Here is an 18,110-nt window from a genome sequence, read left to right on the forward strand (position 1 = left end):
GAAAGGCTGAGCGCCAAAAAATTGAGGCCTTTGACCTATGGGGCTGGAGAAGACTCCTACAAGTCCCTTGGACCACAAGGTTATCAAAGTGGTCAATCCTAGAAGAGGTCAACCCTGACTGCTCTTTAGAAGACCAGATCCTGAAGATGAAACTTAAATACTTTGGCTACCAAATGAGAAAAGTATTTTAAATATACTTTATAGGCGACAGAGAATGAGGTGGCTGGATGGAGTCACTGAAGCAGGAGGCGTGAAATTCAATGGACTCCAGAGGATGGTAGAGGACAGGAAGGCCTGGAGGAATGTTGTCCATGGGGTCGCAATGGGTCGGACATGACTTTGCAACTAACAACAACTGATTGAAAAGGCTACTAATTGAAAAAGCTACCTTTACAGAAAATGCTAAATCAGAATTCTTAACAATTCTGACTTTGAGCATGCAGCTACTGAATACCTAATAAATCTGGACGGCTCCATCCAGATTTATGTACTGTGTCATAGTTAACCACAAACTGGTTACATGATTCATTCCTTTATCACCACGATATGCTCTATGTGCGCAGTCTTTTTTAAAGACCACTCAGAAACTGCAGTTAGCGTAAAATGCCTGTTTGTTGCTAATTGCTATTATCTTAAGACAAAGGCTTATGTGGAAGGAAGCCTTATCAATATGCTTCCAGCTGCAATTAAAAATGATATTTTTAGCTTTTAAAGCTGGGTTGGCATCAAGGTACCTGCAAAGACTATCCAATCTAATCAGAGTTAAGATGTCTGAGGATGGCTTGCAGGAGAAACCACTGCTGTCATGGGCCAGGATTCTGATTCGGACACTGGCAATGTTGCTCCAGCTGAGACTGTAGATTATCAGACTTGGGAATCTTCAAGTCATGATTCATCTGAGGAGGCTGAGCAATCACAGGCATTTTCTGATCAGCTGGAGCCGTTGGCTGCTTAAGCACAATCTGCCAAGTCTGGATGCTTGCAGCAGTCAGCAGAGCAATGCCAGTCAATGAGGCTTCTTTCTAAGCAAAGGATGAGGCCTGAGTAATTGCAGCCAGCTGCCTTCAGTCTCTTGGAAACAACAATTCAGAATAATGGTTTATGATTCTTGGACCTACCGTCTACTTGATTGGCTTTCTGTGACTCTTGGACTTTATCGGCATTTTTTCAGGCAAGCATTCTCTGCCAGACATTTAAATTACATTTCCGTCTGCTTCTGAGTCTATGTGTGTATTCTTGCAACCTTGAAGCAGTACAACTGCCAGTTGGGTGAAAGGAGACCAGAAAGAGTAACTTTTGAATCTCTGCTTTTTTGGGATTCCAGAATTATGACCATTCAGAAGCTGGTGGCAATTGAGCTGTTCTAAAGAGTGCCTTTGAGATATGAATGGCCACTACTGCACTTCTAATTTGAACTATAGTTTTCACCTTTGTTTTTTCGTCTTTGTGTTGTGAAGTAATCTTTTCCCCCCACAATGACAGACATTTTATTGAGTTTGTTTTTCTTTTTATTACTATGGACGTTCTATTGCATTTTTATCTTTTAAACTGCTGGAAGTTTGTTTCAGTGGCATACACATTTCAATAATAAAAAAAACAGCTACCTGCTTTTGACAGTCCCAGCTACTGGATTCAATGCTTGTTTTTTTTTAAAAAAAAGCAATTCTGGTAAGTGAGAAATTAATGTGAACATGTTTGTTGCCTAGGAGTAAGTCAAATATCATAGGGAGGCCATAAACCTAATATTGCCACCTTCCTTTTGCAAGAAGAGATGTAAACTAATCTGGCTCTATTTCTCTGTGGAAAGCACAGCTCTGCAGCATAGAATGTGTTTTGTTCAGCATATAGTTTCCTTTTTGTCAGCTTCCCCAACCTGACATTCTCTGGACCAGTTTCCCCAACCTGACATTCTCTGGACCAGAAATCCAGAATTCCCAGGATTTATGATCTTATGCCATTACTGGAGCCGGTCCCAACCACCTTGAAAGTGAGAAGGATTGAGGATGCTATTCACATTCCTATTAATTGGGATACTGGCTTAAAAGCTGTCTACCAAGAAAAATATTTTTAATATACTTTATAGGATATTTATGTGGTTGAAGGAAAGCACCATTTAACAGGTTGGGAGTTGGAGAAGAAACATGCCCCTTCCCCTATCCAGAATCAAGGCAATGTTCTTGCTTGTTTCAAAACTTGTTGATAATAATGAAGCTAATCATTTTGTATGTGATCAGTTTTGCACCATTTTAAAGAAAATGTGGAGCCCGTTTGGTGCAGTGGTTAAGGCATCAGGCTAGAAATCAGGAGACCGCGCTCTAGTCCAGTCTGTTTAGGCATGAAGCCAGCTGAGTGAGGTTGGGCCAGTCACTTTCTCTCAGCCCTGGGAAGGAAGCAATGGCAAACCACTTCTGAAAATCCTGTCCAGGGAAGTCTCTAAACTGGACAGGACTGAAGGGTGGGGGGGTTTGAATAGGAAACGTTATTTTTTTTGTGTGGCTGATAATATAAATCGATCCAAGCAATTTGTTTCCCTATATGGGTCGATTTTCTATAGGATTTTCATTTTTACTTAGCGCATTCAATGCAAGCATTCCAGGAAACCTTTCCAATGACCGCGAGACGGAAGATCAGCAACAGCCACTAAAGAGGGGCGTCGGTACCTTCCAGCCTTCCGATTCCACCCGGATCTTTGAGCCGGAGGGAGGGGGAGGGACTCTGGAGCACGTGCCGAGTCTCCTGCAGAAGCTCGGCGTCTCGCAGGCCGCCCCTCCGGCACGCGCCTGCCGAGGTACCGAACCCCGGCGAGCGCGTGCGTAAAATCCGCTCCCTCCCCTCCTCCTCCTCCTCTTTTCCTGGAGGGAAGGGAGGGAAGTAAAGGATTAAAGGATGCGACCCCTTCCCGATTAATGGGAAAGCGGCGGCGGCGGCGGCGAGGTGGGAAAGCAGGTGGCTGAGAAGCGATTGTCACCGCCCCTCCGCAAGTCCTCGGTTGGAAAAGTGCGTCTCTTCAAACCGCTGCAGCAGCGATGGCGACCGATAGTAAGTGCCCTTCTTGCGGGCTTTCGCAGAACGCGGGATTCTCTGCGGGGATTTTCCACTCTGCGCTTGGTGTGTGTGTGTCTTGATCTCTGCTTCCTTTGCTTGGTGGAAGCTGTGTGTCTGCCAGTCTCCCTCCCCGGGTTTTGCTATCCATTCTGCATTTTTGCCATACTTCTCTCAGTTGGGAGACCTTTACAATGTTTGGGATGTCAAATCCCACCAGGCCTGGTACAGGCTGACATTTTTGGAAGCTCTTTTTTTTGGAGAAGGCGGGTGGGATGTCTGTGGATCCTCTCCTGCTCTTTGTCCTCATCTGTCCCCTCCCCATTTCCCCCCTCTCTGCATTTAGCTGCTGCAACCTGAGTTTTTCTTTCCAGATCTCTCAATCTGTCTTCAAATTGGTTTTAAAAGTTGTATGTAATTTGGGTCCCTTCCTCATCAATCCTGTCTTGTTCCCTGGAGTTGTTTCTGGCAGAAGAGACCATTGAAAATTTATTTGGGCCATCCGAGTTTTGATCTGACTTCTAAGGATCTGAGGCCCTGGGCTGGGCAGCTCTGTTTTAATCTAAGGCTGTGTCGATTCGATTATGTTATCACCATCATCTGCTAGCATAGGGCTGGGAAACATTCTAACCTAGTTAAGCCTGAACTCAGAACTGAGTGCAATTGCTGCTGCAGAATACAATGTGTGGCTTTCCAAATATTGCACAGCCATCATAGCCTGTCTTAGATGCTGATTGAAAAGCCAGCAATGAACTGTCAGATGCCATCATTCCTGGAAAGTTTGTTGTTCGGGTCTTGATCTCTGCAGTGGCAAAGGTTCATTTTCAAGTAGACTGCAGGACATGAATGAGGCCTTTAGCAAAGAAGCACCCTTGTCTGCTTTGATGAAATGGAGGAAGGAGATGGCCCAGGAACCAGCAGCCTCCTCTGTAAATTTCACAAGCAACTTAATTCCCCTAAAGCTGGTACAATATCGGTTTATAGTGAAGGTAAATAAATGGACAACTTGAGTTCTGGTTTGAGACTCTTCAAGAAAAGGCACAGTATGTAAAGCAGCTTTCACCAAATTTGATAGCCTCCCATAATCCCCTGACTGGTGATTATGGGAATTAAAGACAATTCCCATTCAATTAATTAAACAGATAGAAATCACATGGGGCTGTTGTTTAGACAGCTACATTCGTTGCTGTTTCTTTGAGGGCCTCATTTAAGATATTGATATAAACTTTAAGACTCAAATGGATTAGGGCAGAACTATCTTGTTCTGAACCTGGACATTTAGATCTGCAAGAGAGGGTCCTATAAAGATTTCTGTGGTTTGAAATGGGCAAGGTTGCTTTTGGTCTTTGCCTTTACAAAAATATTTCAGACACATATTTTTATAAGTAAAATCAAACCTTTTGTTTCTGATGGGTTTTCTATTTGCATGTTAGATGTTCTATTTTTCTTTTGAATGTTATGACTTTCTTTCATGCTATAAGTTGCTTTTCATGTCCCACTTGAACAGGACGTTTTAATATTACATAATTTGGGTGCTCAATTATTTGGGGTGGCAGATTTTTTTCATTACACATACAGGCTAACATAATAGATTGAATAATACTATTTAATTTTTTAAACTTTCTGTTGTCCATATTTTAAGAGAAGAGATAGAAGTATATGTTGTTTGCATTAAAAGACTTTCTCGATTTTTATATCTTTGTACATTGATTCTTAATATTTGTGAATACATGGTATGCATTTGTCAAATTGAAACATTGACAGAAAAATTTAGACAATAACTAAAATGTACCAGGCTAGGGATTTTCTCAGAATGCAGATGTTTATTATTATGGTTCATTGCACACAATCAGCCAGATGTTCAGGCTGGATTTGGCATTGTTGTCTACTTATCAAATCCTTTCCAAGGTTGATGTCTTATTGGTGGTGGTAGCAGTAGTAGTAGTAATAGTAATAGTAGTAGTAGTAGTAGTAGTATTTAATTAATAAGAAAGTTATAAATTTAAACTCCTCCAAAGAGTAAGACCTTTGCATAATGTATCTGAAGTATCATTTGAGCCTCGTTACTTGTGCCTGGAGTGAGAAATCTGGATTGATTTGTTCAATGATCCATTTGTTTGTTTTCTTTGCTATCTTCTCAAAGTTCAAAAACATCAACATTTCTATTTATTTCTCTCTTCTTCAAAATCCAATTTCCACTTGAATAGAGCACCATAAGGAAAACCATAGCTTGGAGAATTCTTTGTAGGTATGGACACACCATGACATCTGAATATCTTTAACAAAGCCTTTGTGGCTATTCTACCATATCCTTGTCCCGTGATGGCGAACCAATGGCAAGCATGCCACAGGTGGTACATGGAGCCATATCTGCTGGCAGGTGAGCTGTCAGTTCCAGTGCTCATGCGCGCGCTGGCCAGTTGATTTTTGGCCTTTTAGAGGGCTGGGGGCGGCATTTTTCACCCTCCCCGGGCTTCAGGAAAGCCTCCGGAGCTGGGGAGGATGAAAAATAGGCCCAATGGGCCAACCGGAAATTTGTTTAGAAAGCCAGGAGTTCTACAAAGATGTCTGACTGCCAGCTGTCGTTAACTGCCAATTCTTCTTTTTGGCACCAGCAACAAAAAGGTTAGCCATCAATGTCCTAGTCTATGGCATATTTCTCAACTGCTGATTCCTTTATTATTCAAAGTCAATCCAAAATAAGCAGAATCTGTCCAGCACTTCAGTATTTTCACTATTAGTTTTTAGACAGGTTGTTGCATCTGTTGACGTTAAGGCCTCGTCAAGTCGGCTTTTATTCTATTTTAGAGATTGCGATTTATTTATTTATTTAGTTTATGGCAAATACACATGGACTTTTAGTAGTTCAAATGCCAAAGTCCAGTCTACCCAGCCATCCAAGGACAGGGTGGTCCATGCTGAAAAAACCAGACATTGGGCTGATGTAACCTTTTGATGTTGTTCATTGCCATGTATTTAGAGAGCCAGGAGTTCTACAAAGATGCCTGACTGCCAACTGTCATTAACTGCCAATTCTTCAATGTAGTCTGGCTGCCAATTGTTGCTAATCGTTTGGTTCACACTTCCATGCTATCCAGGTGCACCACGAGGAGGCGAAGTAGCATCACACGCCAGAGATTGCAGTATTAAAAAGGAAAAGTTAATAAGTGCAAAATCCAATACTTTGGTCACTGAGTCCTCTTGACTTTTAATTTTAGAAGAGATTGGGAGGGGGGGTGAATTAAGCATGTTGAATGGGAATGAAAATTAACAAAGTAGATTAAAGGAAAACATCGGTATAAATAAATAGAAAAATAACCTTGAGCCAGAACTGATTCAATTAGCTATTTTCAAGTTGACAAGGATTTCAGCCCCTAAAATTAAGGTGTCATGGCTGTTTTGTTTTCTATTTTGGTTTGTACAGTGGTTGCTTAGTTACTGTACTGTTGGGGATCTTTGTATGCGTTAACATTTAATTTACAAGAGATATTTTCTGTTTCTAATTTTGATCATACTAGTCTTTAAAGATTGTATGAATGAACAACTACTGCTTCTAAGATCTCCTAGTTGTGCAGTGTTTTCATGTTTTCCTGACCTTAGGTGCTGAAACACATCTTTACATTTAATATTACATTTTTAAATATAACATTTTGAATAGTGTTAGTTTAGAAGGTTGGTCTTTTGTTTTTGTTTTTTGTTTTTAGCTTTTTCTTAACCCAGGACATTGATAAGAAAAGGGAAAAAACATGTTTGATGAGTAGATGGAAATGGGAGGGAGTGTGTCTTATGGCTCTTGTGTATCTTCCAGATTTGTCTTATAACATCCCTTGGTCATATTCAGATAGTACTTTAGATGCTTTTTTGCTGTGTGTGTGTGTGTGTGTGTGTAAGACAGATAGAGTTGCTAATACAGGTGAGAGAAGGCAAAATGAAATTAAGATTTTAAAATATTTATTGGCATTTTAAAAGCTACACTACACTGAATTAAACTACACTGCACTACACTGGCAGTCCTTGACTTATAACCATTTGTTTAGTGATTGTCCAAAGTTACAATGGCACTGAAAAAAACAACTTGTGACTGTTTTCATACGTATGGCTGTCAAATCCCCGTGATAATGTGATCAAAATTCAGACGCTTGGTAAATGGCATGTATTTATGATGGTTGCAGTGTCCTGGATCACCTTTTGTGACCTTCTAACAAGCAAAGTCAATGGAGAAGTCAGATTCAACTGTGTTACTAACTAAGATGCAGTGATTCATTTAACAACTGTGGATAGAAAAGTTGTAAAATGGGGCAAAACTAAAGTGCTTAACAATGGAAATTTTGGGCTCAGTTGTGATCGTAGGTCAGGGACTACCTGTACCATATACTACACTGCATGCATACACTACTTATATAGCTGATTAAGTTGTAGCTGACCTAATTAAGTCTATGAAGTATTATTCTGAGTTGGGAATATACAACTCCCCATCGTCATCAGGAACTGAATCTCTGATGGATTATAGCTTAAGTAGTCTGTTTTCAAATATTTTAATTTTTCTAAAGAACTACCAAATCTACATGTCTTGGGAGTTTATACAAACAAAAGAAACTTAAAATTTAGATAATCATTTCTGGGCTGTAAGAATCCAAATAACCACCAGGGGACTAACAAAAAACTTTAATTATTTTATTCCTCTTATAATTGCCTATTAAAATATATGATTTTTATGTTTTTAATAGTTGATGGTCTGAGACTGAGATGGTCTCTAAATGTTTTTTTAAAAATCCTAAATATTTTTTTTAAAGAGCCAAAAATCTCTCTTTGCTGCTAGAACTACAAATTATTTGTATTTTTGCAGCCCAGATGCAACTGTATTTGAAATTATAGATCAGTTTTTAGTTTTATTATTAAGACAGTATGTATGCGCTGCTGCTGTTTTATGAAGACAACTATGGTAGGAAAGAAGAGAACTGTCTCTTGAAAGAAGAGAAGAGTGGGAGAGATGGAATAAAAGTGTCAGGAAGTTCCCAACACCTGAGAAGAAGTTCAAGGTTTAAAAGGATCTTGACAGACTTGAACATTGGACCCTATTCAACAAAATATTCAGGGTAAGAAATATAAGGTTCTATACTTGGGAAACTGAGACGTACAGGTACAAAGCAGGTAGTACCTGGATTGGTAGTAATTACTTGTGAAAAGGATCTGTGCATTTTGGTAGATCATGGACTAAGCATGACGTGTGCTAGAGCTTCCATATGCTGTTCGAGCGCCCTTAACAAAGGCATGATGTTGAGATGTTAACATCGTGGAAAGTGGTATTCTTCATTTTGTTGCACTGGTCAGGTCACGCTTGGAATGCTTATTCAGTTGCCAAAGGCAGGAAGGATGCTGAGAAAGTGGAAAGAGTGCAGACAAGTGTTGGGCTTGGAGATTAAATCTTATGAAGAATGAGTAAAGGAACCAATTAGGTTTAAAGAAGAAAAAAAAAGAGAAAAACTTAGAGGATAAATGAGAATAGTTTCCCAATACTTGAAGGGCTATCACAGGGCACTATTCTCCATAACGCGCATGCATCATATTAGAACCAATGAATAGAAATCCCCAAAGTGCTTTTTCAAGAGGCAACTGGGCTTTCTGTTTATTATTTGAAGACGTTTTGCTTCTCATCCAAGAAGCTTCTTCTGTTCTTGTCTATGGAGATCCTCAGTCATCCAGGTCATGGTTGTCCCAAAAGTGCTTTTTCAAGTGGCAACTGGGCTTTCTGGTTTTTCTTTGAAGATGTGTGGCTTTTCATCAATAAGCTTTTTCAGCTCTTCAAAACGTCTTCAAAGAAAAACCAGAAAGTAAAGTTGCCTCTTAAAAAAGCACTTTTGGGACAACCATGACCTGGATGATGGAGACTCTCCAATGAATAGAAACTTTACAAAGAGAGAACCAAACATGAAATAAGGAGAAATTTCCTGACCATGAGACATGTTAAGCAGTGGAACTGCTGACATCCTGATGTCATGGATGTTGCATTACTTGAGGTTTTCAAAGGAAGGTTAGACAGCCATTGGTTGGAGGTTGATGGTGGTGGGTTAGGCTAAAACCATGACGGCGAACCTATGACACATGTGCCAGAGATGGCACACAGAGCCCTCTCTGGGCATGCGCGCTGTCGCCAGTAGCACTTCCAGGCTCTGTCACACTCATGTGCACTGGCCAGCTGGTCTTTGTGCATGTGCACGGAAGAACCCGTAAGTGCAGCTAGCGATTGTGCACAAAGTCAGCCACTCTCTTCCGGGTTCTGTCATGTGCATGCACATTGACCAGCTGCCCTGCACACATGCATGCAACAGAACCCAGAAGTGCAGCTGGCCACCGCACACATGCGCACCGGCCAGCTGCTTGCTTCCGGGTTTCGGTGCTCCTGCATGCACCCACACATGCGCTCCTGTTTTGGCACTTTGTGCCAAAAAGCTTAGCCACCATTGGACTAGGACATCTCCAAGGTTCCTCCCAACTGTATATTCTTTGATTCTAAAAGAAGGGGGACTAAAAAAGAGCTGAAGCGGGAAAGTAGCAGCAGCGGCAGCATGAATGAAGCAGTAAGCTGTGATGTCTCAGGGATGAGATGCTTTAAGACAGCAAATAACATGATTGGCAGTTAAGAACTTTGATATACAGTATAAACAAATATATACACACAGTTGACCTCCCAGAAGATTGAATCCATGTGTGACCTTGTGGGCAGCCTAAGTGCTGGCAAGCTTGCCCCACAGGGGCTGGCAAAGGGGTACCCAAGAGTTGACAGACTCACACAACTCAGACATGACAAAATGTTCATTACCCATTCTGGAAAAATAGAATAGCCCAAATCATGGACTGTACCGGAGTAGGGGGCATTAGATTAATCCACACCAGGTCTCTGTATAAACCCAGGGCATGCCAACTCTCACTACTAAAGGGAGCTGCAGGGAATGGGTGAGAAACTGGAGTCTATCTCAGAGCAGCTTCCAGCAACTTCAGCAGTACCCAGTGGATCAAACTTTGGGACAGTATGGACTGGAGGGCCCAGGCATGTGTCTACTAGAGCCAAGAGTTTAGCTGTCCTAAAGGAAAATAATAAATAAAATTATGGAATACAGTTACAAAATATGAAATTGTAGATTTGATAGAATAAAAGATATGCTGGAAAATAAACCAGAAAACCAACCAATAAAATACTTCCTGAAAATAAGGAAAGAGAGAGACAAACATTTTTGATTATAAATAAATGTTTATTTTTAAAATACCTGCATAATAGAATTCTCATTTAAGGGGCAGCGTGTATCTGACTAATACCAATGTCTGACAGGTTGAATTTACAATAGTAACAATTGTCCAGGACCAACCGGATAGTCCCACTTATTATATACTTTCATTTCTGAAATATTCTGCACTGAACCTGAATGAGCCCCATAAATAAATTCCTGTGAATGAAGCAGGTGTTGGATCAAACAACATAAATTGTGGTGAGTGCAGATGGTTGTCAGATGGCTGACACGTGAAGAAATTGTTTTGTTTTATTTTAAAAGATTTGTATGTTCTTGAGATCTTCCCAAGACCCTACACATTGTTTCATGTTCATCATTTCCATTTCCATTTACAGTCTGTTTACAGCTTGTATACATGAATGCACTTCATGCCCTTTCTCTCAATGTTAATTTTGCAAATTAAATTACTGGGTTGCTGGGATGTCATAAAGCAGCAGGCTCCAGCATATCAGACCCATAGGAATGCTTAGAATGGAAACAGAGGGTGATGCCAGTAGCAACAAAGTGCTTAGAAGAGTGCCCACACTTTGGTGGTTGAGAAACTGTCGTTGAATAACTTTATCCATTTCTCTTCAGGTAAATAGAAGTTTGTGACTGGCTAAAGCCATTTTGGAAATCGGTGAACATCCATCTCCATAATGACCTTGGATGGACAGCAGGGGTGGGTTCCTGCCAGTTCTAACCTCTTCTATAGAAGAGATTCCACAAATCTACAGTGCTGTTTAGAACCGGTTCCAGTTCCCTCCATGCCCGTCCGCACATCATCAAGATGAAGAGTGAGAGGAGGAATTCTGGGAGTTGAAGTCCACAAGTCTTAACGTTGTCAGATTTGAACACCCCGGGTTTTTTTTCCTAAAGGGTTAGGGTGCAAGAGTCTTGTAACTTGACAGCTTTAAGACTTGCGTGCTTCAAATGCCAGAGTTTCTGAGCCAACATTTTGGTTGCTAAGCAAGAGCGTTGTTAAGTGACTTTCACCACATTTTACAAGTTGGCCATGCCCACCCAGTCACATGGCTAGCAAGCCACTCCTACCCATCACATGGCGGGCAAGCCACTCCTACACGGTCACATGGCTGGCAAGCCACTCCCACAAAGCAGGCACACCTACAGAAGAGGTTCTAAAATTTTTTGAAACCCACCACTGATGGACAGCCTTATAAACCTTTAGGGATGTACAAAGCCTGATTTTGTGGTTTTTTCCATTTATTCGTATTGTTAAGATATGGAGTTGTCTCAGCCTGACTACATACATAAGTTTTTTTGGGTAATTAAGAAATTGGAACGCCTCCCCCCCCTCATACTCAAATTCAGTAATTAAAATTAGTTCAATTGCAAAGTTTTCACTTTCCTATCTTTTTTTTTTTGTGCTTCAATACGTTGAACTACATAGCCTTATCTTCTTTTATTTGAGTGTGTTGAGCAAATCTCTGAGGAAATATGAAATCACATATGACAAATCCCCCTAATCTCTGAAACAACTGTTCAGTGTTTTTATGAGAGCAGTGAGCAAGTAAACCTGAATTATTGAACCTTCTTGTTATTTTTCTTTTAAAAGTTTGGAGCCAAAAGAAGCTGACAAATAAACGGAACAACTAATGCAACCTGGCTGGGGAATTTTCAGAGTTGAAGTCCACACATATTAAGGCTGAGCTATGTGTCTCATTGAACTAGAGGCATGCCAGTTTGATGGGGTTGTATGTCAGTTATGTGGTCCTTCATATTGTTTATAATTAAATTCATACGGCTTGTTGGTCTTTCCCTCATTTGGCCACTAACCCAGCCTTTCTACCAGGATACTAGTTGTCCTCCTTTCTTTTGCTTTTAACAGAAGAAAACAACAGAGTGTTACAGTTCATGGTTTCTTCAGTTCTCTACGAGCATCCTTCATCTTGTATATACTGTATTTTCTCATATTTTTTAATTGTTCTGGCACTTCCCAATTTCTGAACAAATTATAGAATAGAATAATAGAATAAATTTAATTTGTTAGCCACTTCTCCCCTAGGGTTATACAGACTATCCAGGCAGCTTGTAGACCCTCCATGGAGCTCATTTATGGCGCTACAGGGCGGGCTTTTTCAACATGGTGCATCTCTAGGGGCCATGATCCGGTCCGGGCCACTGTTGCACAAGTTCTGGGGGGCTGGACAGAGGGTTGGCTCCCAACACAATTAGGAGACAGGTCTCGGTCATTTCATCGGTACTCCTATGCGGTAGATCTCAGACACTGATTCACCATCTGATGGTCAGGCGGTTCCTCAAGGGGGCCCACGGTGCACTGGTACCCTTCCTGGGACTTGCACAGGATGTTGGACGCTCTGACAGGCCCTCCGTTCGAACCATTACATACTGTCTCTCTGAACTTCCTGACACTCAAGGTGGCCTTTTTGGTGGACATCACCTCCTCCAGAAGGATATCCGAACTGCAGGCTCTGTCTACCAGGGAAGATCTCTGCGTGTTCCACCAGGACAGGGTAGTGTTAAGGTGGGACCCCTCCTTCATACCCAAGGTGTGTTCTTGCTTGCATCGCTCACAGGAGCTGATATTGCCCAATTTTTGCCCGGACCCTTCTTACCCATTAGAGAGGAAGTGGCACACCTTGGACGTGAGGAGGGCTCTGAGGATTTACCTCAGAAGAACCAGGCCGAACAGGAAGCTGGAAGCCCTATTTGTTTCCTTCCAGCCAGGGTCCCTGGGGAACAAGTTGACTTTGAGCACGATAGGCAGGTGGTTAAGAACCTGTATTGCTTCTGCCTGTCAAGCACGGGGTCTGCAAACATCGATCTCTATCACAATGTATTCTACATGAAGTACGGCCACTTCAGCGGGCTGGGCCATGCAGGCCTCACTATCTGAGATCTGTAGGGCAGCCACGGGGTCTCCCTCCTCACCATTCGTGAGGAATTACAAGTTGGACTCCTTTGCTTCCGCGGAAGCCTCATTCGGACATAGGGTGTTGCAAGCTGTTCGCAGGGTGGGGTAAACGCCTCACCAGGGATAAGTTTGGGATATACTCAAATGTGTAACCCTCCCTAGGGACATGTAGGCTTTGGTACATCCCATTCTGGATGCTCCTCCCCTCACTATGGAGAAAGGGCATTGGTACTTATCTGATACGCCTCTTCTCATAGTGGGGGAGGAGTATCCAGCCCCTCCCTGATATGGGTATGTTGCGAAATTATGTTGTTTGTTGAACTGTTCTGTTGAAATAATAAATAAAGGTTTGAAACTAAAATAAAGTCTAGCGTGGATGACACAACTAGTTGGATAGTGTTCTTCGCCGATAACTGGGTGGAGCCTGGTGACCAAGGAGTGGCTAAAAGAGCGTATCTGACTCAGTCGAATCAAGAGAGGATAAGGTCAACCCATCCTGGATACTCCTCCCCCACTAGAGAAGAGGCGTATCAGGTAAGTACCAGTGCCCTTTTTAGGGCGCGCCAGAAGGACCGGAGGTCGGGAATTATACGAAGCTCCGGGGGCAGCTCATTTCAAAGGGAAGGTGCTCCCACAGAGAAGGCTCTCCCCTTGGGAGTCGCCAGCCAGCACTGCCTGGCCGACGGCACCCTGAGGAGGCCAACTCTGTGGGATTGTACTAGATGGTGGGAGGCTACCGGTGGCAGTAGGTGGTCTCGCAAGTACCCTGGGCCTAAGCCATGGAGCGCTTTAAAGATCATAATTAACACCTTGAATCGCACCCAGAAAACAACCGACAACCAGTGCAGGCTGCCTAAAAGGGGTGTAACATGGGAGCACCTAGGTACCTCCATGACAACCCACGCGGCTGCATTCTGGACCAGCTGAAGCCTCCGGGTGCTCTTCAAGGGCAGCCCCATCTAGAGAGCATTACAGTAGTCCAGGCGAGAAAGGACGAGGGCGTGAGTGACTGTGCACAGGGCATCCCGATCCAGGAAGGAATGCAACTGGCGTACCAGGCGAATCTGGTAAAAGGCCCCCCTGGTCACGGACGTCAGGTGTTCTTCTAAACTAAGCCACGTATCCAGGAGCACTCCCAGATTGCGGGCCCTCTCTGAGGGGGCTAAAATTTCTCCCCCATCATCAAAGATGGTACAAGATACACAAATCGGGATGACGGGAACCACAGCCACTCAGTCTTGAAGGGATTGAGCTTGAGCCTGTTCATCCCCATCCAGATCTGTACAGCCTCCAGGCATCGGAACATCACGTTGAGGGCATCGTTTGGGTGGTTTGGTGTAGAGATGAAAAGTTGGGTATCAGCATATTGATGATACCGTACCCAAAATCATGGATGATCTCGCCCAGTGGTTTCATGTATATGTTGAACCAGGAGGGGTGAGAGAACTGACTCCTGGGGAACCCCACAAGTGAGGCGCCTCGGGGTTGATCTCTGCCCTCCAGTCAACAAGAACTGCGATCAATCTGACAGGTAGGAGGAGAACTACCGTAAAATGGTGCCCCTCACTCCCAACCCCCCTAGTCACAGTAGGATACCATGGTTGATGGTATCGAAAGCCGCTGAGAGGTCTAATAGGACCAGGACAGAGGAACAACCCCTGTTCCGGGCCCGCCAGCGATCATCAACCAATGTGACCAATGCTGTCTCCGTGCTGTACCCGGGCCTGAAACCCGATTGAAATGAATCCAGATAGGCAGCTTCATCCAGGTAATGGGGAAGGTGACGTGCTACCATGCTCTCAACAACCTTCGCTACGAAGCGAAGGTTGGAGACCGGACGATAGTTGGCTAAAGAGGCTGGGTCCAGGAAAGGCTTCTTAAGGAGGGGCCTTACCACCGCCTCCTTCAAGGCAGTGGGAAAGAACCCCTCTCTCAATGAAGCGTTGGCAATCGCCTGGAGCCAGCCTTGTGTCACCTCCTGGGAAGCCGAAACTAACCAAGAGGGACACGGGTCCAGCACACAAGTGGCAGCACTGAGTCTCCCCATAATCCTGTCCATGCCCTCAGGAGTCACAGGGCCAAACTCATCCCAGATAGTTTCCACAAGATTCATTCCCGTCGACTCGCCCGAATCTACCCAGTCAGAGTCCAAGCTTGTCCAAATCTGAGCGATTTTATCCTGCAGATACTGAACAAATTCCTCAGCCCAACCCTGCAAGGGGTCTTCCCCAGTTCCTTGATTAATTAAGGAGCGGGTCACCCTAAACAGGGCAACTGGGCAGTTATTTGCGGATGAGATAAGCACGGAAAAATAATGCCGTTTTGCCGCTTTTATTGCCACTAAGTAGGATTTAATATGAATTCTTATTAGTGTTCAGTCGGATTCGAACCGGCTGGCCCTCCAATCACTCTCTAGGCATCTTTTCCAACATTTCATCTCCCGGAGCTTCTCGGTAAACCAGGGAGCTACCCGGGATCGCCACTGGGTCAGAGGCCGCAAAGGCACAAATGAGGTCCAAGGCCCCAGTGGCCGCCCTATCCCAGGCTTCCACTCAGGCTTCGGTCGAACTGTGAGCAAGAGATTCAGGAAAAGTCCCAAGCTCCATCAGGAACCTTTCAGGGTCCATCAGGCACCTGGGGTGGAACCGCCTAATCGGTTCCGCCTCCCTGCGGCGAGGGGTGGCAGTATGGAAGTCAAGCCTAAGGAGGAAATGATCCGACCATGACAAGGGTTGGATAGAAATATCCCCTAAATCTAGATCATTCATCCACTGTCCAGAGACAAAAATCAGGTCGAGCATGTGTCCCCTGTTATGAGTGGGGTCTTGAATTAACTGAGTTAGGTCCATAGCCGTCATGGAAGCCATGAACTCCCGAGCTGACTTGGATGTCTCGCCAATGGAAGGCAGATTGAAATCCCCCAGGACCATAAACCTGGGGAAATCAACCGCCAATCCGACTAACAGATTTAGCAGCTCCGGCAGGACCGATGAAACGTAGCAGGGAGACAGGTACCTAACAAAAAGGCCCGCGTAGACTCCAAGGCTCCATTTCACAAAAAGGGACTCACACCCGCCTATCTGAGGCACGGTGACCTCCTGAGGTCCAAGACTTTCCCTAATAACCACCGCCACCCCCCTGCCCCTGTCCTGGGTTCTCGGCTGGTAAAACGCTCGGAAGCCTGGTGGGCATAATTCAGTGAGGGCAACACCCCTCTCATGGCCCAACCAGGTCTCCATAATACATGCCAGGTCCTCTCTCCCATCTTGTATGAGGTTGTAAATGAGGGGAGCCTTATGTACCACGGACCTGGCGTTAAGCAATACCAGCCGGAGACCCGGGTCCTGTAATCCCGAGCACACGGGTGCGAGAGGGGCAATGAGGGTCGGAGCGCATGATCACTCTTAAACAGCAAATCTGCGTCTCCCAGACATATTTGGCCCTAGGCCCCCACCGTTTCTGCCCCTCCCACATACAGTAGAGATGGCAAAACCCCCAATAGAATGGTTTAATGTCTCCCCCGGAATCCCAACCCTTTCCAGTACTCCCGACCCACGCCCATTAGCTCTGGCCTGTGTCCTGGCAGACTGCCCTCCAAGTCTGCCTGAGCCATCCAAATCAACCCCCCCACCTGTCCCTTAAAATTTGAGTTTAAAAACCCTGTAAAAACACCCCTAAGACCTCTTCTTTGCATGCCACCTCTCGGGATCCCAAGATCCATCAATAAGGAAGCGTCTTGATAAGCAAGAAGGCCATCGACGGGAAAGGGGGAGTTCCCAAAGGGAGTAAAGTTCTGTCGCAGTATAATATAGATGAGAGTGTGGCATCAACCAAAACGGAGTGACATCACAGGGAGATGGAATGGGGAGATGACATATCCACCGGGGGGGGGGGAGCTGACAGTGTTCAAGGGGGTAGCGGGAGGCTTGTGTCCATTATAGCCATAGTCGATGTTGAAGACAATATGTAAGGGTAACTGTCAGATATCAAAATCGCAGCAGATGATAAATTGCGGGTTGGTGAAGCGGCCAATGATGGCGGTGGTGAGGACAGCAGTGGCAGCAGTGGCTGCTCCAAAAACTCCAACAACTGAGCTCCGTCCATGTCAGCTGCACTCATATCCATCACCGGGGCCGCACTCCGTTAACCCAGTCCATAGTGTCACAAGGGGAATGGCCAAAATGGCACAGTACGGTGGCCCAGGCAAAGGCGGTGATAGCGTGGGGGGCACAACACAGAAGCCCCCCCACTCCAACCGCGACCACGCCAACTACCAAAGTCATCTTCCGCTGGCATCGATGCCCATGCCAGCCGCCTCAGCCACTCCCCCACTAATCCAGTCTATCACATCCATAAGCAGGGGGGAGCAACCGGGATAATACCATGGCATGGGCAATGGCAGTGAGGCAGCAGAAACCCCAAGTAGAGAGCTCCACCACCGCTGCCGTCGATCACACCCACGCTGGCAGCAGAAAAACGCTCTCCATTCACCGGCAACCGCCCAATTTCACTCACAACGTTCTGGCTACAGAGCAGGAAATCGCAGCTCAAGGGTACCCCTGAGGTCCCAGGAAGTTCCCATAGCTGCACCTGGAACCAACGATGGGATAGAGTACCCCATGCATACCCCGAGAAGGAAAATCATCTCCCCGAAGTTCTTCTCAAACGCGACAGGACACCATCTTGGGCATGCGCAGTAGGCTTAACCTACTTGTTATTGTAACCTTTAAACTACTGTGCCTTGTTAAAATTTCATTGAGGCTGCTGTCTCTACGTCAATATCATTTCCAGGGCTTAGTTCCACAAAAGCACTTTGAAGCTGGATTTAAACTCTTCATGGCCACAGACCCTGAAAATGCCGAGATCACCATGAACCAACTTTTCTAGTTGACCAACTGAAGAGTGCA

General features: G+C 44.5%; 1 protein-coding gene across 4 annotated transcripts in view; it reads left to right on the forward strand.

The window, feature by feature from the left end:
* Window positions 1-2,748: 2,748 nt before the first annotated feature.
* The window catches only part of SYT16 (synaptotagmin 16), a 121,267-nt gene continuing 105,905 nt past the window's right edge, over window positions 2,749-18,110 (forward strand). The window contains exon 1 of one of the 4 annotated variants that reach the window (XM_081969202.1): window positions 2,749-3,039. Coding sequence is in view for 3 of the 4 variants with exons in the window: in XM_081969203.1 (XP_081825329.1) it covers window positions 3,027-3,039 (13 nt within the window). In the remaining variant the exon portion in view is untranslated. The remainder of the gene's footprint in view (window positions 3,040-18,110) is intronic. The other 3 variants (XM_081969203.1, XM_081969204.1, XM_081969205.1) reach the window with 3 other exon arrangements.

This window comes from Natrix helvetica, assembly GCF_964273705.1.
Source record: "Natrix helvetica genome assembly, chromosome: 1".
NCBI classification, from domain to species: Eukaryota; Metazoa; Chordata; class Lepidosauria; order Squamata; family Natricidae; genus Natrix; species Natrix helvetica.